At 57.8% G+C, this 19,083-nt stretch overlaps 4 protein-coding genes across 5 annotated transcripts in view; 1 reads left to right on the top strand and 3 right to left on the bottom strand.

The window, feature by feature from the left end:
• Positions 1-314: 314 nt before the first annotated feature.
• Positions 315-5,911, bottom strand: P4HA3 (prolyl 4-hydroxylase subunit alpha 3). Its single transcript, XM_068687689.1, has 13 exons — positions 5,672-5,911; positions 5,162-5,304; positions 4,832-5,052; positions 3,816-3,968; positions 3,681-3,732; positions 3,368-3,525; positions 3,115-3,291; positions 2,626-2,690; positions 2,371-2,530; positions 1,569-1,631; positions 1,241-1,309; positions 747-843; positions 315-570 (listed from the first exon to the last, which is right to left on the bottom strand). Exons 1-13 carry the CDS (start codon positions 5,848-5,850, stop codon positions 500-502), a joined length of 1,608 nt encoding a protein of 535 aa, XP_068543790.1. The 5' UTR covers positions 5,851-5,911; the 3' UTR covers positions 315-499.
• Positions 4,934-19,083, top strand: part of XRRA1 (X-ray radiation resistance associated 1) — a 26,969-nt gene continuing 12,819 nt past the window's right edge. The window contains exon 1 of the mRNA XM_068687426.1: positions 4,934-5,064. The gene's annotated coding sequence lies outside the window, so the exon portion shown is untranslated. The remainder of the gene's footprint in view (positions 5,065-19,083) is intronic.
• Positions 8,411-11,247, bottom strand: NEU3 (neuraminidase 3). Its single transcript, XM_068687770.1, has 4 exons — positions 11,157-11,247; positions 10,000-10,060; positions 9,649-9,882; positions 8,411-9,495 (listed from the first exon to the last, which is right to left on the bottom strand). Exons 2-4 carry the CDS (start codon positions 10,024-10,026, stop codon positions 8,428-8,430), a joined length of 1,329 nt encoding a protein of 442 aa, XP_068543871.1. The 5' UTR covers positions 10,027-10,060; positions 11,157-11,247; the 3' UTR covers positions 8,411-8,427.
• SPCS2 (signal peptidase complex subunit 2) lies at positions 11,345-18,899 on the bottom strand. Of its 2 annotated transcripts, XM_068688214.1 has the most exons (7): positions 18,741-18,786; positions 16,482-16,711; positions 16,047-16,283; positions 14,294-14,377; positions 13,861-14,020; positions 12,731-12,866; positions 11,345-12,109 (listed from the first exon to the last, which is right to left on the bottom strand). In XM_068688214.1, exons 3-7 carry the CDS (start codon positions 16,122-16,124, stop codon positions 11,923-11,925), a joined length of 645 nt encoding a protein of 214 aa, XP_068544315.1. In that variant the 5' UTR covers positions 16,125-16,283; positions 16,482-16,711; positions 18,741-18,786; the 3' UTR covers positions 11,345-11,922. The 2 variants fall into 2 exon arrangements, with proteins under 2 accessions (XP_068544315.1, XP_068544224.1); XM_068688123.1 differs by lacking the exons at positions 16,047-16,283; positions 16,482-16,711 and having other exon boundaries at positions 18,741-18,899.

The raw sequence follows: 19,083 nt of genomic DNA, 5'->3' as shown, positions 1-19,083 counted from the left end.
GCCAGGGAGGCTGGAAGGCAGCAGCTTTGCACCGACCCCGTTGTGCTCGTACCTCTGAGCCGGTTCCTTTGGGTAAAACCTGACATCGGGGCTTTCCTCGGGGCCATCGTGATCCCTTTGTTCACTCTGAAGCCTACTGATTACCCTAGGAAGGCCGTGTCTCCGGGTGAGGGCCGTTTTAGGATTAAAAAGTCATTTAGGGTTTTTATCTGGGGCTGAGGGGGTCTTAATGGAGCTGTGCTGGGCCCTTTCGGGCTGGGGATGTGCCAAACCTTGCCCCCATCCCACACCGAGCTGGCTCCCCCAAACTCCACTCCAATCTCCTTCAATTTTATTTTCACCCCTTTTGGCTCGCGGGGGAGCAAAACCATCCTCCCCCCGGCGCTGCCACCCCCTTTTTCTCCTGGATAACCCCCCCCCGAGGTGACTTTTCCCCCCCCGTGGTGGCGGTGACGCCGTCCAGGCCAGGAGCTGCGTCCTCGAGCCCCCGACGTCCTCCTCAGTCCCGGGGATCGCGGCTGCAGGGCCGCCGAAATTCCTGCCCGTGCTCGTGGATCCATTTGTTCGCCACTGGAGGGGACAAAGAACCCGGCTGTCCCCATCCCGTGCACCCCAAAGGCACGTCCCGTCCCATCCCGTCCCCACCAGCTCCAATATTGGTGATTTTTTTCCCCCCTTTTCCGGGATTTTTTGCTTCCCAATAACTCGGGTTCCCCTCCAGCCCCGTGTCACCCCACAAGTCTCACCCCACTTGTCCCCAGCCAGGACGGGGCAGCCGGCGTGCAGGGTGTCCCCGTCGCCGTCCCCGTTCCTCCGCAGGTTCCACCAGAAGAGGGCTGCGTTCTGCGGGGCAGAGAGGGGGCACGGGTTTGGCACCCCACAACAGCCCTGGGGTTGGGTCTCGGCACCCCAAAACACCCATGGGAGCTCCAGGGTTAAGGATCAACACCCCAAAACGGTTTGAAGCTCTAGGGTTGGGGTTTCGGTGCCCCAAAACAAGGCTGGGAGCTATAGGATTAGGGTTTCGTGCCCCTAAAACAAAGCCAGAAGCCCCCAAATTGGGGTTTGGCATCATTAGAATGGAGACAAGCCCCAGGGTTAGGTTTTGGAGCCCCAAAATGATCGGGGAGCTGCAGGTCAGGGTTTTTGGGGCAGCGGGATGGGCTCAGCCACGACTCCCTGCATGAGATGCGACCCCATAGAGCTGCGTGCGTCCCTCCCTGCCCCGCTCCCCCCTCACCTTAACCACGGGCACGCTGAAGTTGGCGTAGATGAAGGCGGTGGAGCCCCCGGCCTCCACGGCGCTCAGCTGGAAAAGGGGCACAAACGTGAGCTGTGGGGCACAGCACGGGGAAACTGAGGCACGAGCCCTCCCCTGTCCCCCCCCCGAGGTGTTATCCACGCCCCAAATCCATCAGTTCCCTCCCAGCACCAGGTTTTCGTTTAACACCCCGCCGCGATCCCATTTAGGGCCGCCCGCAGCCCTCCGCCACCCCGTTCACTCTGAACCCTACTGACGGCCACGCAGCCCAACCTCGCTCATCCCAAACCCCTCGGGGACGACTCACGTAGATCATGACCGTGGCGATCCTGTTGCCGGACTTCATTCTGTAAAGGGGGCTCTTCCTGGACTGCCCCAAGAGCAAGAAGGTGGAGAAGGTCAGGTTTGTGCTGAAACCACTCAACCCGGCGGCCCCACACCCCTGTCGCACCCCACAGCTCCACGGTGTCCCCATGGAAGCCCCTCTCCCTCCTTCCACCTCCCTCTCCCCTTTCTCCTTCTCCCCTTTCTCCTTCTCCCCTTTCTCCTTCTCCCCTTTCTCCTTCTCTCCTTTCTCCTTCTCTCCTTTCTCCTTCTCCCCTTTCTCCTTCTCCCCTTTCTCCTTCTCTCCTTTCTCCTTCTCTCCTTTCTCCTTCTCTTTCTCCTTCTCCCCTTTCTCCTTCTCCCCTTTCTCCTTCTCTCCTTTCTCCTTCTCCTCTTTCTCCTTCTCCCCTTTCTCCTTCTCCCCTTTCTCCTTCTCTCCTTTCTCCTTCTCCCCTTTCTCCTTCTCCCCTTTCTCCTTCTTTCTCCTTCTCTTCTTTCTCCTTCTCCCCTTTCTCCTTCTCTCCTTTCTCCTTCTCCCCTTTCTCCTTCTTTCTCCTTCTCTTCTTTCTCCTTCTCCCCTTTCTCCTTCTCCCCTTTCTCCTTCTCCCCTTTCTCCTCCTCTTCTTTCTCCTTCTCCCTTCTCCTTCTCCCTCCTCCTTAGGGCCACCACCACGGCTCCCATTCCACGCAGGACCTCAGCGCACACCACAGGTCCCCCAAAAAAACCTCCCTCCCAAACCACCACCCCGTTGACCACCCCATTGACCACCCCAAACCCTCCTGACCGTGGCGTGGTCGAAGTGTGGCTCGTAGTGGCCGCCCAGCCCGTAGTTGACCACCTGCAGGTACTCGGCGTAGGGAGGCCTCAAATCCAGGCCGGTGACGGCCGCCATGCGCAGCTCCAGCGCCCGCACCACGGGGTCGGCCGTGTCCTTCAGCCAGGCGCTGCGGGGACACCCGGCCTCAGAAATCCTCCCCTATAACTTCCTTTAGGGACATTTTTGGCCCTGCTAGGGGATAAGGGGATGAGGTGGGCCTACCTCTTGCTGATCCTGTACTCGGCCTTCTGCTGCTTCTCCCCGGAGGCCACCACGGAGCGCTGGAGCTGCAGGGGACACGGGGAGGGGACGCTGCCGCCATCAGGGTCACCCCCCAAACGGGGACCACCTTTTGGGGACCAGACTGCGGTGTTTAGACCAAAAATCCCCACCCAAGGTGTCCCCGAGGGTGATTCTGGCACCATGGTGGCACCACGGTGGCCATGCAGCGCGTTGGGTGCCACCAGACCAGGGAGGGAGTTCAGGTGCACGCCAGACCCTGATTTATCCCCCAAAAATTTGTTGGGGGCTCCAGAGCAGCAGGATGGAGCCGAGCCGGGCTCACCACCCTATGGGAAACGGTGGCTGAACCCTGCTTTAAAACAAACTCAAATCCATTTCTGCCTGCTCAGGGTGGGCCACCAGCCACCACCTCTTGGGGATCCTCCTCCGGGAGGGGGAAACCTCATCCCCGTCCCCTCTAGAGCTCACCCAGGGCCCTGCCAGCCCCTTGATGGTCTCGGCCTCGGCGTCGCTGATGAAGTCGTGGTACAAGGCGATGTAGGGCTGGAGCCTCAGCGTCTCCTTCTTGGCGGGCTGCAGCAGGAGGTAGGGGCTGCCGTTGGTCTCGTAGGAGCAGCCGAGGCGTGGGGGCTGCTCCGTGGCCGGCTGGGGAGAGAGGGGATTGGGGAAAAGGCTGGGAAAAGTGGGCTGGGGGCTATGGGATCCCCGTTGGCAGCCCTACCTGCGCCCCCAGGCTCTGGCACAGCTCCTCGTAGGCATCCCGGCTCTGCAGGCGGGTGGCATTGGGGCGCCGCAGGGGGCTCCCCACTCGGTCCCCCCCTGACGCCAGCAGCTTCTTGTATTTGGCCACGTTCCTCGTCACCCTCTGGTTACTGGGGTCTGCTGGGCAGGGAGGAGATCACCCAAAGCCCCACATCCCCAGCCCCGACCTCCTCGGCTTCGGTCTTTGGAGATTTCCCATGACCATGCCAAAAAAATGAGGGGTGCCATGCGGAGGTGGCAGGGACACCCCAAAACCAAGCTCAGCCCCGTACCGTAGTGGAGAAATTCCCTGGAGAGGGTCAAGGCGTGGGAGATGTTTCCAGCCTGGATGGGAGCGGAGAGCGTGTGAGGAGCCCCAGCCCCATAGTTCGGCCCCATGGGGCTGGGGAGGGGGCCGGGGGCCGTACCATGAAGTAGGAGAAGGCGAGGTGGTCGAGGGCGTCCTCCAGGCTGCCCCGTTCCTCCTCCGGGTTCCAGCTGCCGTAGGAGAGGCGGAAGCGGCTGACGGCCTCCTCCAGCCAGGCGATGGAGTGGTAGTAGTCACCCGTGTCGTAGGCCACCTGCGAGGAAGCGCAGGCGGTGCTCGGAGATGCTGGTGGGGTCATCTTGGTCTGCCCCTGTCCCTGTCTCTGTCCCTGTCCCTGTCCCGGTCCCTGTCCCGGTCCCGGTCCCAGTCCCGGTTCTGGCCCCGGTCCTGGTCCCATTCCATCCCATCCCCTTCTTATCCTTATTTCATACCTGTTCAAACCCATCCCATCCCCATCCCCATCCCCATCCCCATCCCCATCCCCATCCCCATCCCCATCCCCATCCCCATCCCCATCCCCATCCCATCCCATCCCATCCCATCCCATCCCATCCCATCCCATCCCATCCCATCCCATGTCCCCATCCCACATCCCCATCCCCATCCCATCCCATCCCATCCCATCCCATCCCATCCCATCCCATCCCATCCCATCCCATCCCATCCCATCCATTATCATATCCAGTCCCCTCCCCATCCCTATTCCCTCCTATCCTCCTCCTCATCCCTCCCCCATCCCATCCCTTTCTTTCCTACCCCCTATCCCCATCCCCATCCCTATCCCATCCCCGTCCCCCTGCCCCTCTCACCCCCCCCATCCCACCCCAAGCTCTGTGACTCAATCCTGCCCCCACAATGGGGACTCTGCCCTGAGAATGTCCCAACCTCTCTCAAAACCCCCAAAATCCCTCCTGGAGACCCAATTTCACCCCTCAACGGGGGTCTAGACACCCTCCCTATAACACCAAACCCCGAGGCAGCAAAAACCCAAGATCTGTGCCGGAGCCGCGGGATGCCTGCGGGCTGACTCAGAGAGGCCTCATCGCCTCCGTGCGGGAAAGGGGGGGGGAAAAAAAAACCCAAATCCTCCCCGAAACAAGGTCACGGCACCTCTACCTTGCCCACGTGGAAGCAATCGTCGGCGGAGAGGGCGACGCGGAGGCCGGGGCTGTAGAGGGGCGGGCGGCCGGTGCCGGCGGGCTGGAAGACGCCGTTGGCCATGCCCTTGACGCTGAGCCCGTAGACGTCCTGCAGCCTCATCAACGCCCTCGCCGCCCCCTCCAGGTCCTCAGCTCCGGGCAATTCTTGCTGCACCTCCTCGAAACCATCGTGGAGAGCTTGGGGAGAAGGTGAGGGGGGGTCTCAGTGGTGGTTGGAGGCTGCGAGACTTCTCCAATAGACCTTGGGGTGCTCCACCGGACCCCAGGTGGAGCGGCGGTGCCGTACCCCGGGTGTTTTCGGCGGCCTCGTCGCTGTGGACCAAGCGGGGCCAGTCGGAGCTGAGGCGTTTGATGAGGCTGAAGGCCAGCAAGGGGTTATCCACCGAGGCGCCGGGGTCCTGGTGCAGCGCCCGAACCTTCTCGTAGAACCTACAGGGATGAGGCTGCGGGTGGTGCGCCAACTCGCGGCCACCCAAACGCCCCGATTTGCCCCAAAACCGCTGGGAAAAACGGGCCAAGACCCAAAGTGTCCTCCCTGGTGGGGACGGCAGAGCCTCCAGCCTCAGCATCTGGCCCACGTTCGGGATCATCCCAGCTCCAGGACCTGGTCTCCTTCCTTCTTGGGCCACCCCTGTGCCGCAGCACCCATGGGTGCTCGCAGCCTCCTCCCCTCTCGCAGCCTCCACGTCCCAACCTCCCAATTTCAGCATCGCCTCGGCGCATCCCTGCCTTGCTCCTTGGGTGCCCTTCACCGGGGGGGTCCCTTGGGTGGGTGGGTGGGTTGGGGGGTCCCTACCTGCCCAGGCGGCGCAGGCGGGCGCTCTCCTCCCGCAGGTAGGCTCGGAGCCTCCTCAGCAGCCTCCCCTCGACCCCCCGAGCCTGCCTCACGCTTCTCAGAGCCGAGAAGGTGTCGGCAGGGACGGGGGGCAGCCAAGCCAGCAGTGCCCCCAGCCCCAGCACCCCCACAGCCCGCATCCCCCCCGCTCCCCCGGCTTCGGCTCCAGCCTCGGCTCCGCCTGGAGGCCGGCGAGGGGAGGCTGGGGAGGGACGGGGAGGTCCCCGGGAAGGGGGGGGGGATAAGGGGGAAAGAGGGGGGTTAAGGAGGGGGGAAGCCGGTGGTGGTGTGGTGTTGGCGGCCCCTCCTGGCTGGCCCCGGTGTGGTTGGGGCCTCCTGGTTGTCCCCAGGCTGTAAAAATGCCGTCCTGGCCTCATCCTCCTTGTCCTCATCATCCCTGTCCTCAAAACTCCCTGTCCTTGTGCTCCCTGTCCCCGTCATCCCTGTATTCATCCTCCTTGTCCCCATCTTCCCTGTCCCCATCATCCCTGTCCCCATCATCCTCGTCCTCTTGTCCTCATTTTCCCTGTCCTCATCCTCCTTGTCCTCATCCTCCTGTCCTCATCCTCCCTCTCCCCAATCTCCTCCTGTCCTGTCCCACCCACCTCCAGCCTCTCTCTCCCCCCACCTCCTGCAGGTTTCCATCCCATCCTGTCCTCATTCTGCTGCTCCTTACCATCCCCATCCCCTCCTGTCCCTAATCCCATCCTGTCCCCATCCCTTCTTGTCCCCATTCTCCCCTGTCCCCCTCCTGCCTGTCCCCATCCCGTCCTTTCCCCATCCTGCTGGTCCTAATCAGCAGCACAGGAGGCTGGTGGTGTGGCTTTCTATATCAGAGAGTATTTTGGTGTCATAAAACTCGAGGCTGGGAGCAATAAGGTTGAATCCCCGTGGGTTAGGATCGGGGGGAAGGCCAACAAGGCAGGCATTTTGGTGGGGTCTGTCATAGGCCACCAAACCAGGATGGGGCACTCCTCAAGAAGCAAATCTGAAAGTTTCAGGAGAAGACCACGTGCCCGAAGACGAGCTGGCGTGGAAGAAGATCGGCCTGGCTGAACAGAGAGCTGTGGCTTGAGCTTAGGAAAATAAAAGAGGGTTTATGACCTTTGGAAAAGAGGGCGGGTTGTTCAGGAGGACTATAAGGATGTAAGGCTGTGCAGGGACAAAATTAGAAAGGCCAAAGCTCACCTGGAGCTCAACCTGGCTGTTCCAGATAACAGAAAATGTTTTTATAAATACATCAACACGAAAAGGAGGAGTAAGGAGAATCTCCAGCCTTTACTGCATGAGGGGGGAGACTTAGTGACGAGAGATGAGGAAAAGGCTGAGGTGCTTAATGCCTTCTTTGCCTCAGTCTTTAGTGACAAGAGCAGTTGTTCTCTGGATACTGTCTCTTGAGCTGGTGGAAGGGGATGGGGAGCAGGATGTGGCCCTCATAATTATGGAGCTGATTAATGGAGCAGATTATCTTGAGAGTCATCACACAGCACTTACAGCACAAGCAGGCGATCAGGCCCAGTCAGCATGGGGTTATGAAAGGCAGGTCCTGCTTGACGAACCTGATCTCCTTCTGTGACAAAGATGAGGGAAAGGCTGTGGATGTGGCCTACGTTAACTTCAATAAGGCTTCTGACATCGTTTCCCACAATATTCTCCTCAAGAAACTGGCTGCTCAGGGCTTGGACTGGTGCAGGCTTTGTTGGGTTAGGAACTGGCTGGAGAGCCAGGCCCAAAAGTTGTGGTGAATGGAGCCAAATGGGACAGGAGCAGAGGGAACGGCCTCGAGTTGTGCCAGGGGAGGCTCAGGTTGGCAATGAGGAGCCATTTCTGCTCAGCAAGAGCGGTCAGGCCTTGGGATGGGTTGCCCAGGGAGGTGGGGGAGTCCCCGTCCCTGGGGGTGTTCAAGGAGAGGTTGGACGTGGTGCTTGGGGACAGGGCTTGGTGGAAGACTTGTTAGTGTTAGGTCAGAGGTTGGACTATGTGATCTTGGAGGGCTCTTCCAACCTAGATGATTCGGTGATTCTGCGAAAGTGGGGAGGTTCAGGACTGTGATGGGTGCAAGTGCACGATGGGTGTAGGGACATAACAGACATTGCTGTGAGCCTCTCTGCTCCGGGGTGTGGGTAACATGTCCCCTTCACGCCACATCCCATGTCCCCATCATCCCATGTCCCACGTCCCCATTGCTCCATGTCCCCTTCCCCCCCATCCCACGTCCCTTCACGCCATCTCCCATGTCCTCACACTGTCCCGTTTGCCTCCTTCTGCCACCCGAGACTCGTCGGATTCCACCCATCTCTGGAGGATTTTATTTGCTGGTGGCAGAGGGAGGTGAGCCCGTGCTGAGCTGCCACCATCACCCCCAGGGACAAAGCCACCGCCTGTCCCCTGAGGCTGGGCTCAGGCCTGAACGCCCTCCCCTGCAGGAAAAACTCAGGGAATGGAAAACTGTGGGAAAAAATTTAAAAAAGAGGAATCATCTCATGCCACGTGAGGGAGGCAGGAATTTGTAACTAAAACCTCACGTTTGGATTTTCCCCATGGTGCTTTTTGTGCCATCTTCTGCTTTTTTGCCACAATGAGGGGGAATGCTGATTTTTGAGGAGTGTTTCGGGTCCTGGCGCGGGTTGGTGCCACCTCTTGGTCCCACTGGACCCAGCTCCCACCAACCCCACGGCGTCCAACGATGCACATCACCCATTAAAAAAATGAATGCATCAATTAAAATCCACAAGACCCCGCTTCTCCTCCTGCGGGGTCATACCCATAAAAACTTCCTTCGAGGTCTCCCCGTCGTTTCCATCCCTTGGGGACAAAACCTCTAAAACGGGTCCATTCCCATGGCACGGCGCATCGGCACCGCCGTCGGTGCTCAGGGCAAAGAGGCAGAAGGCGATTTCCTCGCAAGCACTGGTGGCCCCGCACTCAAACAAGCACCCGAAGACGCCTTTGGGGCAGGCGGCCAAGTCGGAATACCCACAGGGTCCCTCCTGCAGCACCCACGGGTGCCTCCAGCCCGCCTCGTCCGGCGGCGCGGTGTTGACGTAGATGCCCAAGTCGCGGCGGTGCCAGCGGTCGGTGGGGTGGGAGTAGAGCAGCCAGTGCTGGGTGTTTTCGGCACCCTCGGGCGCGTCGAAACTCACCACGCTGCCCTGGCACCCCTGCAGCGGCTCGCACAGCGCCGGGCATCGCGCCGGGAGCCCGAAGCGGAGCCCACGATCGGTGCTGAGCGCCACGGCCCGGCAGCGACACGGCGTGCGGGCGCTGCAGTACAACACCGTCCCCTGATCCCCGCAGCCGATTTCGGCCACTTGGCATTCGCCCGTCTCCATACCCCGCAGCAAGGAGCCTTTGCTCCAGCTCCGTCCCGAGTCGTCGCTGTAGAAGATGAAGGAGTGCGGGCGGGTCCAGCAGGGCAGCGGCACCCCGCAGAGCCGCCAGTGGACGTAGTAAGCGTAGGCGGGCACGGCCAAGCGCCCCGAGGCCAACTGCACCCCGTGGCCCGGCCCCACGGCGAAGGTAGCCCAATGGGGCAGGTCGGCCCCGATGGCCTCATCGGTGAGATCCCGTAGGGCGCTCCAGCTCCGGCCCCGGTCGCGGCTGGTGGAGCAGCAGAGGCGGGCGGCGCTGCGTCCCGCTAGGATTTGGTGCCGCTCGGTCACCCGCCGCTCCACGCAGATGCAGAAGAGGAAAACGACCCCGCTCGATGCCTCGAACACCGGGCACGGGTTCATGGTGCGGCGCCCGGGCAGCACCAACCCCGAAAGCTCCTCCACGGGACCCCACTGCGGAGGGGACAACGGGGTTGAGACCCCGCCGCCGAAACCGCAAACCCGCCGAAACCCCAAACTCGCCGCGCTCAATACCACCCCGACAGCCCCAGTTTTTAATATTTGGGGCTTTTTTTGTTGTTTTTTTTGCTTTTTTTATGGCCTTACCTCAACCTCCTGGCCTCTGCGGAGGCCCCGCCGCAGCACCAGGTACTCGGCGTCCTCGTCGCGGGCGGACGAGCGTTTCTCGGCGAAGGCCAGGAAGGTGGCGGGGGGGACGTGGAGCAGCGCGGGGATGCGGTAGGTGACCCCCCCGCCTGCCTCCTGCCTGAATAGGGTCTCCTTGGGGGGGCTCAGTAGGGGTCCCGTGGGCTGCGGGTGCTCCCCGGACCCCCACAGCCGCTGGGGAGGAACGTGGAGGAGGTGGGGGGGGGGGGGGAAAGGGTTTAATGGTTGTAAAAGGATGGGGCTGACTCCTCGTGGCCCCCCCTTCATTGTAGGGTTGGAGACAGGGCTCACCTTGAGCCAGGTGACGGCCTGGGCCATGGTGGCAGCTCAGGGTCCCTGTCCCCAAAGGGACCTGAGTGGGGTGGGAGCAAGGGGGGGGTCAGAGCCCCTCGGTCCCATTACTTCAAAGCCTCGTTGCCCCCCCAGGACGTCCCCAAGACCCCCCCAAACCCCTATTAGGACCCCCCATAAACCCCAGACCCCAAAACCTGTATATGGCCCCCATAACCCCTGCCACCCCCCCCAGCCCCACTCCCCTACAAACCCCAATCCCCCTCTGCACACCCCCACCCCGGCACCAAACACCCCCATGGGCAGACTCCCCCCAAACCCTTCATCCCCTAATCCACCCCCCCCCCCCCCGTTTTCCCCAATTTCCCCCCATTTCCCACCCCCCCATGCACCAAACACTCCTGCATCCCCCCGTGCATCCCCCAAACCCCTCCAATTTCCCCAATTTCCCTCAATTCCCCCCCCCCCGCACCAAACACCCCCACAACCCCTATGGGTGAACTCCCCCCATCCCTACACCCCTTGATCCCCCCCCAGTTTCCCCAATTTCCCCCAATCCCCCCCAAACACCTCTGCACCACCCTACCCCCCCCCAATTTCCCTAATTCCCCCCAAAACAGTCCCGTACCCCCCCTGCACTTCCCTACCCCCCCCATTTCCCCAATTTTCCCCAATTCCTCCCCAAACACCCCCCTATCCCCCCCCATTTCCCCAATCTTCCCCAATTCCTCCCCAAACACCCCCCTTTCCACCCCTATTTCCCCAATTTCCCCCAATTCCTCCCCAAACAGTCCCGTACCCCCCCTGCACCCCCATATCCCCCCCACTTCCCCAATTTTCCCCAATTCCTCCCCAAACACCCCCCTACCCCCCCCATTTCCCCCAATTTTCTCCCAATTCCTCCCCAAACACCCCCCTTTCCCCCCCCATTTCCCCAATTCCCCCCAATTCCTCCCCAAACACACCCCTTTCCCCCCCCATTTCCCCAATTTCCCCCACTTCCCAGCCCCCCCGGCACCAAACACCCTCGCACCCCCCTCCCTCCCCTCTCCCCCCCCCGGGCCCGATTTCCCCTATACCCCCGCTGCACCCCCAAACCTTTTGGATCCCCCCCTGACCCCCCCCGAACCCTCGACCCCAGGATCCCCCCCCAATACCTCTCGGCTCCGTGTCCCCCCCCTCCACCGCTCCCGTCCCGGTTCCTCCGCTCCGAGCCCGCCCCGCTCCGCCCCCAGCTCCGCCCAGCCCCATTCACCGAGGGGGGGGGGCCCTTAAAGGACCTTCCCCGACCCCCCCCCCCAAAAAATAAAACCTAACCCCAAAGATGCTCAGGCAGAGGCTCGAGGCGGTTCGACCCTTTTATTGCAAAAAAATCCGTTTAGAAAAGGAGCCGGGGTACAGCGGGAGGTGTGGGATGGGGACTCGGGGGGGGGCAAAAAGGGGGGGCAGCTGGACAGCACAGCACCGTTCCCAGCTCCAAAAACCCTTTTATTCCTTCTTTAATTCCTTTTATTTGCACCTCGCTTGCAAGCTTTCCTGCCCCAAAAGAAGCAGAGCATTTGTTTTTCCCCCCCCCCCTCCTTCCCAACACATACAAGGCTTTTATATAAAACAATCCCCATCCCCTCCCCACCCCCAATTAAATACAAAAATAAAGAAAACTCGTTTGCGGGTGGACAATTTGTGTTTCCCTACAAGGATTTTGTCCTGAATTCCTACCGAGAGCTCATCAGGAGAAAGGCAAAAAGGTGGCGAAAGGCGATGCCAACGAGATAAAGCAGCCCCCGAACCTGTAGGGGGGGGGCTGAAATAGGACTGAAATAGGATTTCAGGACAAAACCCGAGGCAATTAGCTTTGCTTTTGGACTTTATTGGTATTAATTTAGCATGATCCGGGGAGGCAGGCGGCGGCGGCGGGGGGATTCATTTGGTTTTCCTCTCCAGGGCCAGGCTGTCGTGCAGCTTGGAGACTTCGGGCTCGTAGGCTTCCATCACCAGCGTCCCGTTGGCGTCGAAGAATTTGGCGATGGATTTGGTGAACTCGGCTTCTCGCTGCTGCTTGGTTTTCCCGCTGATGAAAGTCAGCTTCAAGGTGTATTTGTCATCGAACCTGCGGGCGGAGCGGGGAGAATTCAGAGAATTGGCTTATTTGGGCCCAAATCTGAGGTGAAGCCAATGGGGAAACCTTGTTTTGGGCACGGGGAAATCCCCAGGAGGGGTCCCAGCACCCAGCATGAACCCAGGCTTTAATTATCACAGAATATCCCGAATTATAACACAATTAAAGGGTTTTTATCCTCTTTGTGAGGGATCCGGCTTTCCCTCCCCATTTAAAAAGAAGCAAAACACAAATATTCGTGGCAGAGAACTGCTCCAAAAACTCCCATTTTTAGGAACGGGATCTTCATGGGGTAAAAGAGATTTGTAGGTACAAACCTAAGGGACAATATTTGGATGATCCTAAAGAGCCACGGATGGAAACAGCGCACACAAGACTGGCAGGAGCTTTACTCATCACCGCTCTGAGTAATTCTGAGTAATTTTGTGGCAAATATTAACCACGGCTTGCCTGGGAAGCAGCAAAGAGCACGATACAGTAGCGAGTGCTGAGAGCTCATGGCCCCGGTGCTGTGACACCAGCATTTTTTCCCCCATTTTGTTTGGAGTTACCCAAAAATGCAGCTTTCCTGCCCCGCCGTGGAGCACGGGGTAACTACAGGCAAAGCGGTACCGTTTGAGACTGGAGGAGAGCTGCCACACGTCATCGGGATCCATCCCCGCCGGGTCTTTCCTGTGAGCTACCAGGAAAATACTCTTCTCTTTGTAGGAGGTGTAGATGGTCAGGATGCCCATCATCACAAAATATGTTGGGAAAGGTTAAGGACCTCGAGACGCTGAAGGAAAAGGAGCCGGGGACCCCAGAGGCAGCGTCTTTTAACCACCTCTCGTGGTGTTTTCATTCCCAGACAGATTTCTGGCTGATATCCCACGAGCACGGGGAGCTAAATAATTATCGGGGCACTTCCTTAGGATCTTTGCACTGGCATGAGGGCACTCATCAAGCAGTTTTTCTCATTTTTTGGAAGTAAATCACCCCAAATGCTGCGAGATGAATTATCCCAGAGCTTATGCCTTTGAGAACAGACCTGTGGGCAGCCCTGGGCAGCTCTGGCACATCCTTTTGTGTTGTAAAACCTCTTCCACATCGATTTATGTCGTAAAACCTCCACAGACATCTGTTTTCCTGGAGGAGCTGCAGAGAAATCGGTGGCACGCTGACCCTGACTGCCCAAACGTGCGTGTACACACCCAGCAGTGCCACGTTAGGAGCACTATTTTCATTTTTTTTGGTATTTTGGAGTTCAGGGCTGATTTCCAGTTTAGGAAACATGCCTAGTGTAGCCACGGAGGTGATTCAGCTGCCCAGGAGGCTGCTGTGTGCTCCGGAGTGAGCTGAATTGCTGCTCCACGAGCAGTTTGGATCCCCATCGCACACAGATCCCCCGATTTAAGCATGTGACAGTCAGATGACGACCACCCAGACAGGCACGGTGCTGCCCGTCACATGGAAAAAGGCTGGGAATCAGCTGATCACCACGCCACAGGCAGCAAGATTCCCATGGGAATACCGAAAAGGAAGGGTTTGTGGGGAAAAACAAAACCCTTCTGGTGCAAATCCCACAGCATCACCGAATTGGAGGGGTTGGAAGGGACATCAAGACATCATCGGGTCCAAATCCTTCGAGATTGGACTCGAATTTGGAGCTGGACTCGATAATCCTCGGGGTTCCCTTCCAATTTGGGATATCCTGGGATCCTAAATGGGATCCTAAACGGGATCCCAGTAAGGTAAAGGATATGATACGACGCAGAACGCCAGGACCGGCTTGGATTCAGGGAAGGGGTGCAGGTAATCCCAGATGAGAGCGACGATGGCGAAGAGACACGAGATGGTGCAGATGATGAGGCGCCCGTCGATCAGGCGGAAGTTTTCGACGTATTTGTACTTCTCCAGGAGGACCTGAGGACGAATCGTGCAGCCCGGTTGATTTTGTGCTTTTTAATCCGTTTTTTAATGCGTTTTTACAAACCTTCTGAAAGGGCTTTAGACAAAAGCACCTATTTTGTGCAGGTCAGCTGAGCAGAAACCTCATGCATAATTAATATCTGCTCAGATAATTGCTGTTGCTGCAAGCACAAATGCTGCTTTAGCAATTCGGATCCACGGGAATCAAGAAACAAACTACAAAATTAGAACTACGAAAGGCTGGGGGTGTTTCCAGGCAGGACGTACCTTTTTGGCAGAATCGTCCAAGGAGTTTTTCACAGCCGACCCGTCCCATTTGTCGATTTTGACTGGCTTGTCGTCGATCTTCCACTGCAAGGGGAAGCAAAGGGAGTTAATTGCCCCTGGAGAGTTTGGCAGAGGGGTTAGGGTTGAATTTGAATACCCTCGTTCCTGTCGGGAGCACAAAGGGAAGAGGAAACCCAAAGATCCTACAGGCCAGCTGCTGTTTGTGACCCGAGTCTAACCGAGACTTGCTGTGTTGCTGCTGTCACCCCCAGAAAGCTCAGCGAGGGCTTTCTGAGCAAAGAAATTAAAACCGGACCCTTCGGGGGTGGAAGACAGGAGGAAAACATCAAAGGACCCTCAGCAACCTGGGTACGGGAGACAAATACAAAGGCACGGCAAAGAAAGGAAGTTTCAGGCAGACTGGGCTGCAGAATCAGGTCCTGCAGCAACGAGGAACCCCAGACACGAGGGCTCAGGTGCTGCAAGGCCTTAGTTTTCCTCTGAAATTATTATTTTTGGAGGCAATTCCATCTAGCCACAGTTAGACACGTGAGTTTGAGCCCTCTTTGTTTTTAGGGGTCCATTATTTCAACCCACTGGTTAAAGTTGGAAGCAGTTCCCAACCTCACTCGTGTTATTTCCTGCTCCTGGAGCTCCCCGGCTGGATTTACCTGTCAGAAAAGCTCGTTTCCTCCTCTGGAAATCAACACAAACGAACCCATTTTACCACCAGATGTAAAACCCGATCTGCTCCCCCCGTGTCCGCACAGGGAAGAGCGCGCTCACCTCCCAGGATCCGTGCTAGGAACGATGAGGGGCACAGTAAACGCCACCGAGGGTGGTTTACGAGGAGCAAAAGAAACAGCCAGAAACATTTAAACAGACACCAAAAGCTTCTCCTGTCGGTGGATGTTACGAAATATTTCGGGCAGCTGCTGGGCTGCATTTTTCAAGCCACTTTCTGAGGTTATAGCACACGGGACAACCGAAAGCCAAACCCTTTACCCTAAGAAAATACAGAACTCCTTCAAATGCTGATTTGTCCTTCTAAAAGCACCTACAGCAGCTTCATGCCTCACCCTTTGGGATCCCCAAGGACAGAAGTATCACGAGATAGAGTAGGGAGAGGGAAAAATGCCGATTTTCTTCTATTTACCGATGTTTTTCTCCTATTGCCGATGTTTTTTCTTGAGAAAACATCTCGCAAAGAGGCTTTCTAGCTGGCCAACCCCTCCCCCTGCTGCTTTTTGTGGAGAAGAAAGAACAAAATAAACGGGGAGGAGTTCCCAGCACGAGGAACCTGAGCGGGCCAGCAGCAGGTTCCCCAAACCAGACCTACCTTGAGGTACAGCTGTGTTTTTTTTTTCCCCAAAGACCACTGAAAAAATCGTTTTGAAGAAGTAAAAACTGAGAAAAACTTTAGATTAATGTTTTCCCACGTTTCTAGAGCTAAGAGAAGACAGCCTTGATGGAAAACGTCCTGGCACTCTCAGGCTTGCTCCTAAGGGAGAGCGAGAAGCCGGAGTTTCTCTGGGGAATTTAAACAAAAAGGGAGCTGCGTTGACACCTTCTGAAGTTGTCTGCAGAGCTCTCGCTGGGGAAATCACCCCCTAAAAACAGCCAGGGAGCTCTGGGACAAGAGGAACGGGCAGCTTGGATAACACCCAGCACCCCGGGAGCCTGCTGAGGTCCCGATGCGAGCTCCCAATGTCCCCGTGTCCCCTTTCGTGGCCGTGCCCTGATCTCCTCTTACCTCAGGGATGGGGTTTTCGCGGTGTGAAGCCTCGCCTCCTGGCAACAGCAGTTTGCCCGGCATCATAGCCCGGTGCATCTACCTCATTGTCAGGCCTCGGGGGGGTTTTAATCTGTCTGCTGAGCTCTGCTTCTTCTCCCTACAGCCTGAGAGGATGGACTCAGTGCTGCCGGCTCAGCTTCCTGCCCTTCTTCTCTGAAATAAAGCCGACAGCTCGCTAGATAGGTTTGAAAATAGCTGGAAAATATCAACGAGATAAAGCTCAGGAGTTGGGAAACGACTCAAAAGAAAGCCCCGGGCTTGTTAGTAAAAGCCTGAGGATTTGAAAAGGGATTTTACAGGTGCCTGCAAACCATCCCTGGAGGCACGGGACCGCTAATGCTGCGCTTCGAGAAGGGATTTGTGCAGAGGGGAGCGTTTGATATCGATCCCTACCCGGGAGGAGAAGCAGGACTTGCAGAGGTGGCACGTGAAGCCCTCGTGACAGCTTTTAGGATCTCGCAGCGGGGACACATCTGCAGATCGGGCCTGCAGCCAGGGAGAAGCTTTGGCCTCCCCTTTACCTCTGTCTCGGTGCTCCCTGAGGTTACTCCTCCCGCAGCACAGCTCCTCCCTAAAGCTTTCGGGCTGACCTGCGGGGCTGCGGGCAGCGCTCAGGGCCGAGGCTGTGGGAGAGGAGCAGAAGGAGGCGCTTAAAGGAAGCCAAAAAAGGTCCACGAGAGCACAGCAACACGGTGCGAGACGGCAAGCGGGCGGGATCCGACTCCTTTCTGTTAAAAATCGAGTGAAAAGGCACCAAAAAAGAGGCCTGACTTCTCCTCCCCACCGGGGGAAGCTCCCCAGGGGAAGCTCCCCTTCCCCTAAACCCCTTCTCACTCTTCCTAAACAGGAGACAAACCCTGGGGGAAGTTTTAAGACGCCTCGGAAGCGAGGCAGAGCCCAAACCTCACCTTTTTCCCCCCCTGCCTCGTTCCTTCTGCTCTCCTCTCAGCCTCGTTTCACACCACGTGGCTTTGATTATCACCCTGCAGCTTACAGCACGCTTCGGGCGTTGCACACGTAAACAATGAAGTCATAAAAAGAAAAAAGACTTGTTGCCACCGCAATACCAACACCCCTGAATCGCACCTGGTCTGGGTTTTCTAGTAAAAGGGGGAAAGAAAGCAGCTTCCCCTTCTTAAACCCGACAGTCAGGGACTTTTAACAGGTCTCGACGGCACATCCGCAGCGGCTGGGAACCAGGATGTGGCTTGCAAACCCTAAAAAGGGGCCGAGGCCCTGGTTACGAACTCAGTTCTGAAATAGTATGGTGAAACCTCAAGGTGCTGAGGGCCTGAGGGTCGCTGCCACGCCACCCTGAAATCAGCCCCGGGGTGGCCCTGGTTACAGGAGGAGCTGCCTGATTTTCAGGGACGCTGAAAGAACACCAGAAGGACAAAAAGAGAAGAAAAAAGATGGTAATTAATGTGCCTGCCTCCCTAAACTCCCCCTGATTTAGCTTACTAGGGAAGTACAAAGAGGTGTGGGAAACAAGCAGCCTGCTGTAGGACTTTCAAGCCTCGGTGCTGTTTGTTTGAGGAAAACTTGAGCAATTAGGGACTGGGAAGAGAAACTTCCAGGAATATTTCTGCAGCAGACAGCCCAGTTCCCGAAAATGGCCAGATTTTGTTTAACTCATCGAGGGGGACGAAACGGAGGCACCTGGAGCAGAATCGAGAAGAAAGGGAGCTGAAAACAGAGCAGAATCGAGTGTGCAGATGCAGAAGCCCTGATTAAACTGCTCAGTGAGCTCCTCCAGAGCAATTCAGCTCCTGCAATCTCCTTTCCTTCCGAAATACCCCCCCTTTGGGCACACAGCACGTGGCTGGGGTCATGGGGATGCCTCCAGAGCGTGATACTTCTTAAGCTCTTGCAGCACAACCACAAAACGCTCTCGTTTCAAACCTCTGAGCACATCTGTGGGAGATGTCCTGAGGTATTTCATCGGCGCCTTCCCCTGAAAGCGTTTACCCAGGGGGTGAAGCGACCGATTTCAAGGGATGACACCAGGTGCTGCATACGGGAAGGGCGACCTCAACAGAGAACGCTGCGAGGGGGCCTTCAGCTTCATCAGACACGAGGAAACGGCGCTTGTTAGGAATTAGGAGTATGTAAAGATTAATAACAATAAAAAAGATGAAAATAGGGTTGAGGTGTTTTCAAGTGCAGCCATCCTTAGCTTGAAGTTGAGTGGAAGATGCCATGCGAACCACTCTGACAAGGTCTCAGAAGATATTTCTCGACACAGAGGCACCTGTTTTTGTCTTCTAGGGGATAAAATGGAGTAAAAAGCCCCCGGGTGTTGAGTTTGAGCTGCCAGAGGGGCCCTACAACCCAAAAACACAACAAAGGGGCTGTGCCACGAGACCTGAAACAGAGCTGAGACCAAAGCTGCTGCTCAAAGGAGGATCAGGGAGGGGTTTGGGGTGGAAAGGAGCCTAAAATCCTCTCAGCCTGTGCCCCCCCAGCCCCTCAGGGCAGCCTGGGCCATGCCCTCAGGGGGCAGAATCCCCCCCAACACCCCCCCTCAGCCTCCCCCCTGCCTCTTCCCCTCCTCCTATCCCCCCAGCCCTGACCGAGAGCCCCTCCCCAGCCTTCCTACCGCCTCCACAAGCCCTGGCAGAGCCCCTGGGGCTCCCCCATCCCTCCCCGCACCTTATCCAGCAGCCCGTTCCTGCCGCCTTTGGCCGCCATCTTCTCGCCTCCCTCCTCCTCCTCCTCCTCAGCCGACCTGGGCGCTGCTGATTGGCCGCGCGAGGCATGCTGGGACTTGTAGTTTTCTGCGCTCCCCCGCTCCATAGTGTTGATTGGCCGCGCAAGGCACGCTGGGAGTTGTAGTTCTCTCTCCCCCCCTCCCGTTGCCATGGCGACGGGGAGGGGGAGAAAATGGCGGGCGCGGCGCGGAGGCTGAGGGGGGAGAGGGGGAAAAGGGCGGGCAACGCTGGGTTTGCGGGGTGAGGAGCGGCGGATGAGGGCTGTAAGGGCACGGATGGAAATG

This window comes from Anas acuta, chromosome 1, assembly GCF_963932015.1.
Source record: "Anas acuta chromosome 1, bAnaAcu1.1, whole genome shotgun sequence".
Taxonomy (NCBI): Eukaryota; Metazoa; Chordata; class Aves; order Anseriformes; family Anatidae; genus Anas; species Anas acuta.
Note: the sequence above shows the minus strand (reverse complement) of the source record. Positions and strands in the feature narration are given on the sequence as shown.